This window comes from Primulina eburnea, chromosome 2 (genome assembly GCF_022965805.1).
Source record: "Primulina eburnea isolate SZY01 chromosome 2, ASM2296580v1, whole genome shotgun sequence".
NCBI lineage: Eukaryota > Viridiplantae > Streptophyta > Magnoliopsida > Lamiales > Gesneriaceae > Primulina > Primulina eburnea.
This window is the reverse complement of record NC_133102.1, coordinates 45,936,750-45,953,088: the sequence shown is the minus strand read 5'-3', so window position 1 is coordinate 45,953,088 and position 16,339 is coordinate 45,936,750. Positions and strand designations below refer to the sequence as shown.

Here is a 16,339-nt window from a genome sequence, read left to right as displayed (position 1 = left end):
ATTAAATAAGTTTCAAACTCCATAATCAACATATTTGTAATAAAACAGTTAAATAGAACACGAACATCTGAAATACAATCTAAACACAGACTGCATGCAAGTTATTCATCTCCAGCTTTTGCCGCTTTCAGTTAAAGCGACAAGTTTTCGTAATATATCTGCATTTTGTGGCGACATTCTTCTTCAGTAATCCTCGACATCTAGTGCATACTTCTCCAGCATGTTCGATAGATGATATAATAACTACTACACGATGAGACGATACATATATGCTGAGATTACATTTTTCTTTTCATTAATCTTTCCACAGCTATGGAAGAGATTTCGGGAGATTAGAAAGCACTGGATCTCAAATTGTCATAAATCGTGGTTCTTGATCCAGAAACCGGTAGAGGATTTAACAGGATGATCGATTGTTGCCTCCATGCATCACAAAGTTTCATTAACCCTGTGAGAGAGTCAAACCAACTGATCATGGCATTCAGTTGTCAAATAATTCAATCACAAAAGATAAATCTTGAAATATGATGAGAGTGCATTTTACTCTGTAGAGAACCAGAAGAAGACGAGAAAGATACTCTGCATGTAAATGGTAATGTATGTTTTTGTTTCGGAAATATTTCATTTCCCCAAAACAAAAGCAAACAGACCTACAGTATTTCGACTAAATGAATGTTAAAAAATTCAGTTCATCACATATGATCACGGTTTGTCATACCAAAATCTAGAGTGCTTCGACTTACCCATAGATGTTGAGCGTGGTGATATAAAGATTGTTTGGATCAAACATTGCGAGTTTTTGTAGTTTCACGATCACAAAAACTCATTGATCAATCTTATAATCACGACTCACGAGTATTCAAATAATATGATAAAATCATGCATCAACTTTCCATATTCATTTCCTTCCCCTTAAAAGTGATAATGGATTTGAGTTGGGAGTTTGATATCAAAAGAACCCATATCAACGATCCAAATGCACTCTAGCAAACAAACAAGGATAAATGCAAATTAAGGGGTTTATGTACTACGTACGCATGCGTGCATCGGTTTCATAGAAAGGAAAACAATGTGGAAAATATTACAGGACATATGTTCCAAGTTAAAAACAACAGAAATTTCGAAGAACATAATTAGGCTATACAATTAGACTTGAGAATTTTGAAAAAAATGAGACGACAACTGGATTCCTGCTCCTAGTTGTTCTTCTCGTTTTCTTCAAACTGGGGCAGATGGCTTGGTTTCTGCACCAACTTCAATGTCTACTGCTACTGCTACCACTACCACTACAAGTTAGACTTAGATTTCACACCACCCTGGTTAAATGAACCGACGTCAGTTATATCCTCTTTAACTTGCACTCTGAGGCGATTCACTAGTATTTCCAAAGCTTCAGTCATCCACCAATATTGACAAACTTTTCTGGCTTCTCGTACACTAATCTGTCATATTTAAGACAACATGAAATCGGAATATAGTCGAGGGAGCAGAGGGCCCTATAAATGTCATGAGAAAAGTCGTGGAGTGTTACCCATGATCTTTGACGTGCATCTTTCTCGGGCCAAAATTCGAGTTGCTCTTTCACAAGTAATGGGAACATGTGACACTCGGAGCTGTTGTTCTTGTTCTTGATATTCCATTTACCCAATGTACACTGCATGACGACCGACGCATAGATGGTGTGAGGATAGGTTCATCGATTTCGAACTTACTAGCTAGTAAAATCTCTAATTCAACAACTTACAATAAATTAATCAGTAGTACTATCATGTACGAGGCATATCATATCTATCTATCTATTATAAACTCGAAAAACCGTGACTGAAGCCTCAAAATTACACGACTCCACTCTCTCTTTAGAACATTCATGTTCTAACTTTTCAATCATGTGTTACATACAAAAAAATATACATATGGGATCTTAAATACTAACCTCAACATCACCCACTACTCCGGCTTCCTCCACCGTTTCACGCAGTGCAGCGCTCTCAATCAACTCGTCCGTCTCCCAACCTCCCTAAAATTAAAATGTGTCGTACTTATATATTATAGATTCTCTTCAAATTAAACATTATAATTACCATTAGAAAATAACAATATCATGATACCTTTGGAAACAGCATCCCTTTACCCTTTCTCTGTGATGTAATAACGAGAACTTCAATATCTTCCTCGTCCACCTGAGATTTCCCATTGATGCCTTTGTATCTGTAAGGAATACATCTGTACAGAACATTAAATCAAGTACATGGTGAGACCAATGTAGACAAGTACTACAAATTCGAGTTGCAATAATGGAATATTAAATAAACTTTCATGCTTAATAAAACAGTGGACTCCACGTGAAACCCATACGTAAAATTATTATTATTATTAATATAGTTATTATTATTATTATTATTGGAACCAAAACCATCGATTCCAGAAACGAAACAAAGGCATAGTCGGCACATACTTGCAGGCCACGGAAAATACGTGTTGGTTCGGACCACGTGAGTGGTGGGTGGGTCTAAGTTCTAATTAATTAACGTCATAATTATTAATCAATTCCACATTTATCATAATAATCTATACATTAGTGTGGGGCCTTAGAATAACTACCGAAGACACCAAAATATAATTCCATAAGTACCCTCTTACCATACTAAAAAACATTTGCAAATCACTCCATAATTTTAAATAGAAAAAAATCAAAAAAAACTTCCATTTTAAAATCGAACAACTTTTCTAAACGAAAATAAATTTCGTGTTATTATTTAATATTATTTGATCAAATTAAAAATAATAACAGCACATGCAATGCATGTGAATCTTTTACTAGTAATAATAATAAAATTGCATCCCAGAACCAACGGACTGAAATTTCCCAGAAGCTTCAAGTACGATTGCCCCAAGATTCAGTCAAAGTAAACCGGAATTTCCCCGTAATTACACCCAATCAAACTGATTAAAGTACTCTGAAACATACACAGACGCAAGAAAATTAATCACTTACGTACAACCAAAAATGAGTTCTATGTAAGATATTAAATACAAACAAAATAATTTACTCGGGTAACCATCAATGTATTATATATGGAAAGTATTATTCCAGATGCATAAAATTTTCATTTTTCACACGAGATTTGATCATACGAAAGACGCGGTCAACTAGAACACAATAAAAGAAGAAGGAAAAAAAATACCCATTGTGATTATTTTAGCATTGCTCGAATGGAAGCAGTTGGTTGAAAATAATAATGCAGATAAAGTTAAGACAGCTACATGTTTTAGATTGTATCTCAATTTAAACATATAATTATATAAATATGCGCATAAAACGATTAAAAAACGAAAACATTAATCCGTTTCAGTGAATTATTTTATGCTCGAAAGCACAAAATCTGTTTAAGTGCAGTGTGTGAAGAGAGACGAACCCGACAACTTGGCGATGGCCATGAAAATTATAACGCTGCTTATTTCTTCCAGTACGAGAAACAAGACCAGCTTCGTTCAATTCCATCAGGCGCAAAATCGAGAAAATATGAATGGCCGGAGGAATATGTCTTGAAGGTGATCCGGCGATAAATTTAATATTGTCGTTTCAGACACGAGAACGATGACATCTATCACATTTATTAATTTTCCCACTGCGAAAAAGGTTGGGGAAATAATGACAGTTTTTATACATAAATTTATGACAAGAGGGCTTCACAACCTATAAGGGTATTTATGGGAATTTTTGATCGTGCTGATCTAAACATGTGAGGTCTGACGGTGGGGATTAGGGCTGCAAACGAACCGAACATGTTCGCGAGTTTTTCGAGCCGGCTTGATAAATATTCAATTCGTATTCGAACTTATCGAATTTGAGCCGAACTCGAACACGTTCGAACTTTTTTTCGAGCCGAACTCGAGCCCAAATTATTTTGTTCGATAGCTCGCGAATAGTTCGCGAGCCTTAATATTTTATTAATATAATATAATTATATATATATATATATATATATATATATATATATATATATATATACATTTCGAATATTTCGAGCATTTCGAGCTTTCAAACCTTAATATCCGAACAATAATTCGAATAGTTCACGAATATATTCGAATATTTCGAGCCGAACTCGAACTTTATTTCGAGCCGAGCTCGAGCCCAAATATTTGAAATTATCGAACTTCGAATCGAGCTCGAACTCGAATATACCTATTTCGAGCCGAATTCGAGCCTGATTTTTTTACTATTATTCGGCTCGATTCGGTTCGTTTGCACCCCTAGTGGGGATATTACTTTTACTATATATGTAAGAAACTGATTTTTTTCGAACCTTTTTAATTAATCATGTCTAAAGAAATTTAAGAGTATATTATTTCGATTATTTTATCATGACATCATATTGGAAAATAATTGTTTGGGAATCTTTATTACTAAGTCGATAATATCTAGGCTTGTGCAAGCATATTTTGAAATAGGGTAAGAAATATTGCAAGAGGGGAAGATATCATACAAGATCTAGAGGATCGATGCATGGATTTTGCACACAATTTTCGAAATCCTACTATATTCTATGCCTAATACTTGGATACAAGAAAGCTCTCATGGTTAATTGGAATAAACCATCCAACTTCGGCACAAAAATCTCCCCTCCCTTAGCTTGCACCTTATTTTCGAGGCCACTCTAGGGTATAAGATTAGGAATTTAAAAGCTCCAATTTGGTAGAAAAATCAACAGCCATTTAATCTCACCGATGTCAACCTTGAGTTTCGGGACGTAACACTATAAGGTTGAATTTTCAGTATTTCTGCACATAAGGTTTGAAAAGGACATGGTTAAGAATAGTCTATGGCTAAACTCTCACTAAGGGGAGAAATACTTTGGTTTAAAATAAAAAATGAAACAAGGTTATAGTTAGATTTATAGTTAGGATTTTTTCTAAGATTAGTTTTTCAATCGCCTTTTGGAAATATATCAAAAGGTTAAGTATTTATTTGGTTTAGTTTAGAAATTTCCCATTTCACTAGAAGGGCGTGAATTTTTGTTATTATTATTATTAAAAATTATTATAACAACTCGAGATGTAATATTTAGGTAATATCCCCATTTTTAATGATGCGATTGGTAGTGAAAAAGGTGAAACGACCATTTTTACGATGTAATGAAGTGTAATATCCCAAAAATAAATGTTATATATGTGAAACGACATACAATCTCTCTTTTGAGGGAGAGATGTTAGTTCGAACGGGAAATTTGACTTCAGTCCCCAGCCGCCGTTTTTTTTTGTTTTCAGTCCCTAGGTACTTTTTTAGTACCACATTTCCACATGAAGTGTACCACATTTCCACATGAAGTGTACCACATTTTGTATGAAATAGTACCACAATTTTGTGGGTAGGGAGTGAATGCAAAGAAATATTATGATTGGGGATTTTTCAATAACTTCCCCTAGTTCGAACCCACATAAAATCAATCATTTCCATCTCAATGTTGTAATAAAAAACATATTGACTCCTTATATTTGTTCAAGGCAAAAACTCGTGTGAGAATGTCTTACGGGTCGTATTTGTGAGACATATATCTTATTTTGGTCATCCATGAAAAAAGTATTACTTTTTGTCCTAAAAGTATTACTTTTTATTGTGAATATGAGTAGGGTTGACCGTCTCTCAGATTAAGATTCGTGAGACGGTCTCAAATAAGACTCACTGTTTGTTCAATTATGTTTCACCTTAGTCTTCCACTGGTGAGAGAGAACTTATTTAGCAAATTAGATGTGTTTATGTCCGAATTGAATACGATTAAGAGATTACTGAGACCAATTGTAATTAAATTTAGTTCGATTTGTAGTTAAAGTATATCTCCAATATTTTGAGCCCAAACGATTGTCGGAGAAGTCATCCATTTTAAATTTACACGCAAAATTTATTGTTTGGCTGAGACAATTCTGTCGAATAATCAATACATGTTGGGATGCAGATGGGTCAAGGAAGGCTTCACGTGTTGTTTCATTAAAACGGGGTGGCATTTACTTAGATAATTCGGTTAATTATTATTTCTGATAACGGAATTTTATTATTTTTTGAAAAAGATTTATATATTTTCTTCCTTTTTTGTTTTTTTGTTTTGTTTTTTTATTAACTATATATATTCTTGTGGTAGAATTAAAGTGGTGGAGAGTACGTGTCCATGACCCAACACTTGCGGACTGCTTTTGTAGCTTGAATTTGTTACCAAATTGAACTAATATACAGCTTTTGAATTCACCAAAATATTATTATTATTTAATTAATTTCGGTCGGCAATCAAATATTATAATAATTTTATATACGGCAATCCAGCATCAGAATCCAAAAGGTAAAAGAGGATATAAGACCTTTTATATATATATATATATATATATATATATATATATATATATATATATATATATATATATATATATATATATATATATATATATATATGAGTAGGTCTCATGTGAAACCGTCTCACGGATCATAATCTGTGAGACGGGTCAACCCTACCCATACTCACAATAAAAAGTAATACTTTTAGCATAAAAAGTAATACTTTTGCATGGGTAACCTAAATAAGAGATCCGTCTCACAGATACGACCCGTGAGACCGTCTCACACAAGTTTTTGCCTATATATATATATATATATATATTTATATATATATATATATATATATATATATAATTATCATGAATTTCAAGTTCACTCAATAATAGAAATATTTGAAATATATTATATTTTGTGTAATTACATGTAAATAAGTAAAATAAAGATTCGAGATTTCATTTACTATTCATCGACTCGAAATCTATAGATTTCAAATATATCCAATCAAATGCAACCTTAAGAGTTTTTGAAGATATAGCCTCTAAAAGTTGAATGACATTGACTATAAGCATAATTTGTCTGTTGATGTTAAAGTTTTTTTTACCCAAATTAAATATTACAGGTTTAGGACACAACGCATGTGATCTGCAGCTAGTGTAATAAATATCACATGGATTTTGAATCAGCGTCGGCGCTGGGTTTTCATTTTTACCCGAATTAGAATTTTTTAAATCATGGTTGAGCTACTATTGACAAATAAAACCCCAGTCTACCAAAAAATAAGACAAAATGATATTTATAAAAAATATCAAGAAAAAAAAGTCGTCCGGGCGGAGCAACACATGGCTCCGCCCGTGTTTTGAACTCTTGATCCTTGACTTAATCATCGATGCTATTCTTGGTTCCTAATTTGTTCATATATGTGGAAAATATGCAGGTTGCATGTTGTGGATCCTATTGAATAATTAAAGTTCAATCATTAGACGACACTGCATTAGACACAATACCAAAAAAAATTATTGTTCTGGATAAAACATGGACGAACTTCTCGACAAGATAAGCCACAAGAAATAAATGTACACGAATGACTAGATATACCCAAACTTCACGACGTGTATTTCACAAGTATTAGATACACAAAATTCAATTTGAATTGTAGCGTTAAGTTATACTTATCGAATATTGTTGTCGATGATAATGATATATTTCAAATCTTTTAAATCATATTACATCGTTATAACACCGTATTTTCCGGAATCACTTTAATTTTGGTTTGATTTCTGTGTTTTGAACAGGTCCAATCCATACGACGACAATAGTCTGAAACCGCATACAAATCCGCCCACTCTTGGAGAAAACTCGTCGCTTTCTTTTGGACTCTTGGGAGTCTTTCTTAATTTGTATTTTCCACCACAACTTAAAAGCAATTTGATATACACGCCATTTTATACAAATGGATAAACATTGACATTGACTTGTGATATGATTAGTTTGATAGAAAACTTAATTACAAACAATAATGTCATTAACACAAGGTAATGGAATATTATGGTACTCGATTTGTCTCCATTAACCATGATGAAATGTAAACATGATGATTACATAGGTTTGGTTTTAATTGTATTTATGAGTAAAATAATTATAATCGACGGTTACATAAAGTCTGTTTTGATATAAGAATTTTTGAAGTAAAAATAATTAGTAAGTTTTTATTTTAAAAGAAATCAATTGGCTAAAGAAAATGAGGGTTAGATTATTTATTTAATTTTAATTTTATAAAAAAAAAGTTGAGTATCATTTCCCCCTTAAAGTGCAAGTTCCAAAAATGGGTAGTGGAAGGAAAAATAATTTTTGGGCTCTAAGTTAGAATTTATTTCTTAAAATTATTATTTTTTTAATAAGGTTTGTTAAATAATTGATTAAGAGTTTTAATTTTCTAAATATTTATAGATATTGACTTTAGATGTGATTTAATATGATTAAGAGTATTTTATTTCTTTATAAAATTTATCTTACAATGATTTGTATGTATTTAATCAAGGAAACAATTCTAGGGAAAAACGTGCTTACTCGTACGAAGATCGTATTTTACGCACAAAAAAAAGAGAGAAGAAAAAGAACGGAAAGATAGATATGAATATTCTCAGAGAGAGAATTAAGTAGTCGAGCGCCGCACGTTTGAAGATTACTATTTACAATATTGTTGTCGTGGTTGTTCGAGACATCTTAATACAAGACTTGCGAAAATGTTGATTGAAGATTTCGTTTTATTGCTCCAGTTTTGGTACATAGTTTTTGCATTTTTTTAAAATTATTTTATTGTTGTTTTTAGATTGCAATTTGATTCTTTAACTTGTTAAGAAAAATAACTTTTCATAAAATCACTAGTTTGTTAACCAAAATTGTTTTTCTAGTGATATTTTACCTTAATGCATCACACAAATATTTATAATGTACATAATTATCTCTGAATTATTTTTATTTAAGTTATTTATTTGTGTGTTTTATCATTCCGCTACGTGAATTGTCACTAGATGTTATAATATTTGAGACAACATCGATATTTGCTACACTTAATTTTTTTACCAGTAATGTTAAACATAATTCCTTTACATGTGGTGAGGTAAGTATACAAGATAAATCAAATCTCAAACAACTTCTCCTATTTAATAAATCATTTCTTTGAGCATAGTCAATTGGCTCATATATAATTGATTACACGAATTTAACATATGAAAAACAATATTTTGAACTTATAGTTCATCCATCTGATATCAAGTCCTAGAAAACATATACGAGACTCAATTATAACAAATTACATTTTTTAAAAAAAAAAGAAAAACGGGTCTCTTGAAATTAATTTTACAAAATACACAAGATTTTGTAAATATTCTGATCAGTGATTAAAATATTTGAAGAGAACCAAACGACAGCAATAATCTCACCCCTCATTAGAATCATATAATTATAAACATTAAATGTCACAGTTGAAAGCGGCATCGTGCAATATTTTTTAATCGTGTTTGTGGAAATTTGCTCTAATAATTTAGCATATCTTTCAAACATTATTTTCAAACATTATTTTGGACGATAGCAAACGGGAGTTCAGACAAAATGACTAAGATCTAATTATTTAATGATGACTAGATAGATCCATTTTTTGTTATTATGCTTCTTCTGTCCTTTTCTTTTTTAAAGTTTTCTTTTTTTTTTATTATTGTAAAATCGATTAGGGTTTAAGAACCGTTTTCTACTTGTTTTTTACGTTATAATACTTTAAAAACTTTCAATTAATTAATGAGAACTAAAAAGTTTTGAATGAATAATTGTTGTAAATTGTGAATAACAGGAGAAACGTTAGGCCATGGACGTCATAAGATTCTCAAGGGCTTCGCGTTGTAAGGAAAAACATGTACAATTTTGTAATTGGTCATGGAAAAGAAGAAACGACTTAATTAGATTAAATAATATGAAATAGAGTAGTTCTCATGAGAGTGTCCGTGAAAGGAGTCCACCCTATCCATATTCACAATAAAAAGTAGCCAAAAACTTGTGTGAGACGGTCTCACGGGTCATATTTGTGAGACGGATCTTTTATTTGGGTCATCCATGAATAAGTATAACTTTTTATGCTAAGAGTATTACTTTTTATTGTGAATATGGGTAGGGTTGATCCGTCTCACGGATTAAGATCCGTGAGACAGTCTCACATGAGACCTACTCTAAAAAGTAATACTCATAGCATAAAAAATAATATTTTTTCATGGATGACCCAAATAAGATATCCGTCTCACAAATACGACCCGTGAGATCATCTCATACAAGTTTTTGCCTATGAAATATCGGACTTGCGAAAAAGTAGGTGGAATGTATAATTACCTATATTTGGAGAAAGATAAAAATATTTTGTATTATTTGAAACATTTGACTCACTACAAGAATAAATGTTTATGGTGACATTCATAAATGTTATTATATTCAATATTTAGTGACATTTAAGTTTTAATGACACCTCCAACAAATGTCCTTTATTCCAATGTCGTCTTAAGCTTTCTGACATTTTTTAATGTCATTATAAGATGTTAATGACAACTTCATACGTGCTACTAATTATTCATGTAATGAAAATTTTAAATGTCAGGAAAACTCATGTTTTAAATACATTTATACATGCCTTGTTATTATAGTAATAATGACAAATTTGTATGTCAGTTAAAATCATTTATAATGACAACTAAAAGTGTCGTGTATGTTATTTATACTGACAATAACAAATGTGGAATACTGGGGTTGGATAAATATAGGAGGAGGGAAAAATAGATAAAATAAATGAGGGAATAAAAAAATATATTAGATTAGTTATCCTGACATTTTTAATTGATGTCATTTTTTATATGGAGGAAAACAATTATTTTCTTCCTTTAATATTTATGCAACCCAAATATTTCCACATTTATTTATAGTGACAATTTTTAGTTTTTAATGATTTTTTACGATGTGAAAAATAATTGTTTCTTTCCATATAAAAAGTGACATCAATTAAAAATGTCAGGATAATTAATCTAATATATTTTTTTTTATTTTACACATTATTAATTTTTTACAAGTGTCATTATTAAGTATTTGTAACAATATTTAATTAAAAGTGTCTACAAAAAAGTGTCACAATAACCATATATTATTGTAGTGACTCGAATTTTTACTATAGATTATAATTTTTTGACAAACTATAAGTGATTAATAATATAGTTTTTTAAAAAATATTTATGAGCTGGATAGATATTATTTAGTAATTAATTAAATAATTTATAAAAACATCCATATTGGTGGGAGGTATAATATTTACTACCTCATTTGGTTCACACATATCAATTATATTAAGATATTTTATTCTTTCATATTCATTTTAGCATTAATTTTATTATTTGTGGGTCTCATTGACCACTCATATATCTTTATTCTTATCTTATAGTAAATAAATATATTTTCAATTTTATTTAAACAAATTAAATGATTATTACTTAAAATAAATAATAATATTATTTTTAAGTATAGTTATTACTTATATTTCATAGTGTAATTTATTTTAGATTAAAATATTGCCATAAAGTTGAAATGAAAGACTACTACACAAGAAAAAAAAAACTACGCTTGCATAAAATTTAAAACAATATATAAATTAATTTTTTGTCATTTATAAAGTGTCATTCGAGAAGATTGCGCATTCATCCAATTGAATTTTGGGTAAGCCATATTTTTTTCTTATCTTTTCTACTTCAAGTTGTTTTTGTTTCATTTCCTTTTTAATGTTTGAATGATCAATAAACTTTGCAAACGTATTGTCTAAATTCATTGTCACACCCTCCATGCCCAATTTCACTTTGCAATTTTCTTTTATTTTTGGTGCCTTCTAACCCATTGGACGAGTGTCTTCTTTGTTCAGGTATAAATCCAGACTCACATCTTGGTTGAACGATATGTTGCTTACCCAGACTCCGTGGTACCCGCCATGTGATACCGAGCCCTCAAATACACAAAAGATCAATGGGCTCAATGTTGGGCCTTTTAACCCTGACATTAAAGTAGGCTCAAGTGTGTGTTTATTTTTATTGACGCACTGGTTAATTGACATGGCTTGCCAACAACATCTAATTGGGCTGGCTATTAATAAAACAATAATTGTTAATATGTTTGGAATTTGGTTATTATCATTTCCTCTCCACGGACTTGGCTCTCCGAATAAATCTGCCGTTTACTGTCACTAATAATCCTCCCAAGAAAAATTATAGCGATCAAGCAGATAAATTGAAGTTTTTCTAACCAAATAAATCTCAGTTTCATAGTTAGTCTCTCGTTCTTTGGTCGTTATTTTAGTTACCAATATTTGTTTCAATTTCAAGTTCGTTGTTATGTAATTTTGTTTATTGAGTAATTGAAGCATATTTTATGAACTGTTACTGTTTAAATCAAAGAAGCTAAATTGATTTTCTTTGCTTTTAATGTAAAGATGAGGAAAGGATGTATAGACAGGAAACATTTTGTTAACGAGGGATTTATTTTGAGGGGAATCTCATATTTTTGGGAAATTAGGCGGAAAAAAAAATCAGATTTAATTGCTTGACTGTATTTATTAAATTGTTCATAGATTGTTGTTTCTTGAAGATTTGTGGAGTGGTTTTTGCTTGTGAATTGGTTTGACGATGAAAGCTCTGTTCTTGGCAAAAACGAGTCTCCTTTGTTATTACGTGTTTCTTGAGTTGTTAATGAAAAATAAATTGTTTTCAGCTGTTTTGTTTTGTTAAACTTTATCATAGTTTGCATCGGAGAGAAATTTTATCTGGAGTAAAATTGGGTGTAAGATCACAATGCCTTCGCAACTAGCAATGATCCTTGTATATTGTTTTCATTTCGCAGGCGGTTCGTGTTTCTCCCTCTTGTTATGTCTTGAAGGGCATCTCATAAAGCTAAAAGGTGTGGTTCATGGGTAGCTAAAATTGGAGCTGTACTTGTCACCCCCAAAACACTTTCTCAATCAGCATTCCTCAGATATGACGCGGGATACCTGTTTGAGGCTCTTTCGTTCATGTTGATAACTCTTCCCATTGTTGTTCGAAACTTAAGAGATCGAGGTATGGCTACTATGTTATATAAGGGAATGTAGAATCCAACTCCTTTCATTACAGAGTTGAGTCTATCATTCTGAAAGGTGCAGAATGAAATGTAGGGACTCTAAGGTTCGAAGGAGAGGATGTACCTCTGAGGCCCTAACATGGCTGAAGAGATACCAATGTTAAATGTACTTGCTGGTAGGGAGGAGATAGCCATACACATATTGGATGGATACAGGAGAAATACCATAGCAAAAGGTGGATTCACCTAATGACCTAATCTATAGTACGTAGCTACTGAGCTAATGTTAGAACTTTTCCTTTGGTAGGAAGAAGGAACAGACAGTGTAGGGGTCAGGGGTCTTGGGGGATATGATGAGGTCCAGCACTGATTCCGAAAATTCCTTCTAATCTATATTTTGCTCTACGAGAGAGCAAGAAAAACTGCTGCTCTCAGTATTTAACACTAATGTTTGGCTTTAATATTCAGATATTGAGCTTCTCTTGCATTAACATGGTACAAATTGTGAGGTATGAAAAACCACGTTTCACCCAAAATTTATTCTAATCTCCGTTTTGTTCTACCAGAAAGCTGGAAGAAATGCTGCTCTCAGCATCTCACCGCTGATTATTTGGCTTCGATATTCAAATATTGAGCTAATATGTTTAGTGTCTTTGTATTCAGATGCAGTGGCGGAGCCAGACATATGGCTCCGCCCGGGCTAAAATTTTAAACTCTATAATTTTTTAATATATTAAATTGATCTACTCGGGCTAATATTATATTATTCCAAAATTATATAAAATTTACATGTAATTTTTTTATTTAAAAAAAATTGGGCCACCCGGGCTACGAATTGTACATTTAGTAATGCGCCTCTTGCATTAACATGCTACAAATTGTGAAATATGAAAAACCACTTGTCTCCCAAAATCCCCTTCTTATCTACTTTTTGATCTCATAGAATGCAAGAGAAATGCTGCTCTCAGCATCTCACCACTAATATTTGGCTTCCATATTTAAATATTGTGCTGATATGAAAAACCACTTGTCTCCCAAAATCCCTTCTAATCTACTTTTTGCTCTCATAGAATGCAAGGGAAATGCTGCTCTCAGCATCTCCCCACTAATATTTGGCTTCCGTATTTAAATATTGTGCTGATATGGTAAGGAAGTGTATTTGTATTTAAACGAACATAATAATGGGAGAAAATCTTCTACAACATTTCCTGTTACGACAATAATTGGTTGCACATGTATCGAATTTCAACTGATTTTTTAACTGTATCATAAATCACACCAATAAAAACTCTACACATAGCAATGTTACAGGAAATTTTGTAGAGGATTTTTTTCCATAATGTGCCTCTTGCATAGTTGCATTAAAATGCTACAAATTGTGAAGTATGCAGAACCACGTTTCTCAATTCTTGAGTTAGAAACTGAGTGTTGTGCCATTGGTCCCATTTCCTTATTATTCTGATGAGTTTTTTCTGTCATGCCATTAACACCGGTTATCTTTGTTTCATGATGCAATAGTGATTTTGATTTGAAAGAATGTCTTGCAAACAGCTGTCTTTGCTGGTACTGTGGTGGTTTTTACGAAAACTTATTCAAGATACTGCAAAAAATTTATGATGATGTGTGTTTATTGTCAAGTACATTCTGTATGCTTCCTGGTTGTTGATTTCTCTTGTTGCACTAAATTGATCAATTTCTAGTTGTTTCTTCTCTTTGGCCTTTAAATGTGTTTCTTCGGCTAGACATCTATGAATGCATTAGATTATTCAATTTGCAGCATGTCTTTAAATTTACACAGATGCAAAACTCTAAAATGGACTCTGAGAGGGCAATACACAAAGGCGGATGCCACTGCAAGAGAGTGAGATGGCAAGTACAAGCTCCAAAGAGTGTTGTAGCCTGGGAATGCAATTGCACAGATTGCTCGATGAGAGGGAACACTCACTTTATCGTCCCATCGCAGCAGTTTGAAATAGACGAAGATTCTAAACAGTTTTTAACAACTTATACTTTTGGCACACACACAGCGAAGCATACATTCTGCAGAGTCTGTGGCATAACTTCATTCTATATCCCAAGGTCGAACCCGGATGGTGTTGCAGTTACATTCAGATGTGTAGACCCTGGCAACACTAACTCATATCGAGATCAGGAAATTTGATGGAAGTAATTGGGAAGGATCATACAGTCAAACGGGCATTTCGTCGTGTTCGAAAATGGATGCATAAATTATGTCAAATAATGTTATTAAGGACTAATATATAGTATAACATCTAAGTTTTGTCCCCCAGAAATAAGTCGTGTTTCCATGTACTCATATGAAATCCTGAGTCTTGCTTGTGATTGTATTGCTTATTTACTTGCTTATATTACTGTTTTATCCACATATACTGTCTATTGCGTGAAATTTGTTGGAGTTTGTACCAAATTAAAATATGATTGTTATATTTAAATTCCAGATTTGGGAAAAAATACATGTAAGAAAATTATAAAAGTAAGAAAATTATATTTTCAATCCATAATTTTTATGTTTCATTTTGGTCTATATATCGATTAGTTTATGATTTTAGTTCATTATCTTACATTTTTTAATCTTTTTCTTAGTCGTAGTATTGATATTGCACTATCAGAAAATGATGTGATGTTATTGAAAATGTCGACGTAGCAATGAATACTGATGACATATCTGATGTCATTTCATTGATGAAAATTATCAAAATTTTAAAAATATAAGTTCCTGTACTAAAATTATGAATTGCACGATAATATAACAAAAAAAAAACATGCAAGCTTGTTCAAAAATGTAATTTTTTCTATATATTTTTGTTTATATTTTTTCCAAAATATAATCAAATATCTAGATCAAATGGGAAAAATCAATCATCATACTATGTAATATTTGAACTTTTTCATTTTTTAAATACATGCAAACCTTATCTCAGAATTTTTAAATTTTTTAGAATTTATTATTTCTTATATTTAAAACTTTATTTGTGGTATATATATATATATATATATATATATAATTATATTTGATATTTAGATTATATGTATAATGTTGTTTAAATTTTAAAACTTTGGTGAATTTTTTTGGTATTATATATATATATTTAAGATTTTAATAATTTAAAATATAGTTTAACTATATTATATAATAAAACAGTATTCCGGTTCGACCATCCACTTGGATTGAAGCGTTGAATCACTATTTTAAAGTAGACCGATCTAGTTATGACTTATGAAAGCATTTATTTATGATTCGTTTGGATAAATATTTTAAGAACGTTTTTAGTATTTGTGAAAATAACTTAAAATATGTGTTTTGATAATATTTTTATAAAATGTTTTATTTATTTTTTTAATAAAAGTGCTATCTAAGTATAC

The 16,339-nt window shown here is 31.3% G+C and overlaps 2 protein-coding genes across 3 annotated transcripts; one reads left to right on the top strand and one right to left on the bottom strand.

Moving 5' to 3' along the window:
• Nucleotides 1-1,011: 1,011 nt before the first annotated feature.
• On the bottom strand, nt 1,012-3,673 carry LOC140824817 (nudix hydrolase 18, mitochondrial-like). 2 transcript variants are annotated; one of them, XM_073186363.1, is made up of 5 exons: nt 3,417-3,673; nt 2,109-2,208; nt 1,934-2,017; nt 1,532-1,654; nt 1,012-1,442 (listed from the first exon to the last, which is right to left on the bottom strand). In XM_073186363.1, exons 1-5 carry the CDS (start codon nt 3,500-3,502, stop codon nt 1,287-1,289), a joined length of 549 nt encoding a protein of 182 aa, XP_073042464.1. In that variant the 5' UTR covers nt 3,503-3,673; the 3' UTR covers nt 1,012-1,286. The 2 variants fall into 2 exon arrangements, with proteins under 2 accessions (XP_073042464.1, XP_073042463.1); XM_073186362.1 differs by having other exon boundaries at nt 2,109-2,223; nt 3,417-3,670.
• Nucleotides 3,674-12,173: 8,500 nt separating this feature from the next.
• On the top strand, nt 12,174-15,341 carry LOC140823707 (uncharacterized). Its single transcript, XM_073185172.1, is given in 3 exon segments — nt 12,174-12,954; nt 13,050-15,083; nt 15,085-15,341. Coding segments are annotated over 2 exon segments (429 nt in total). The 5' UTR covers nt 12,174-12,954; nt 13,050-14,753; the 3' UTR covers nt 15,184-15,341.
• The last annotated feature ends 998 nt before the right edge of the window (nt 15,342-16,339 follow it).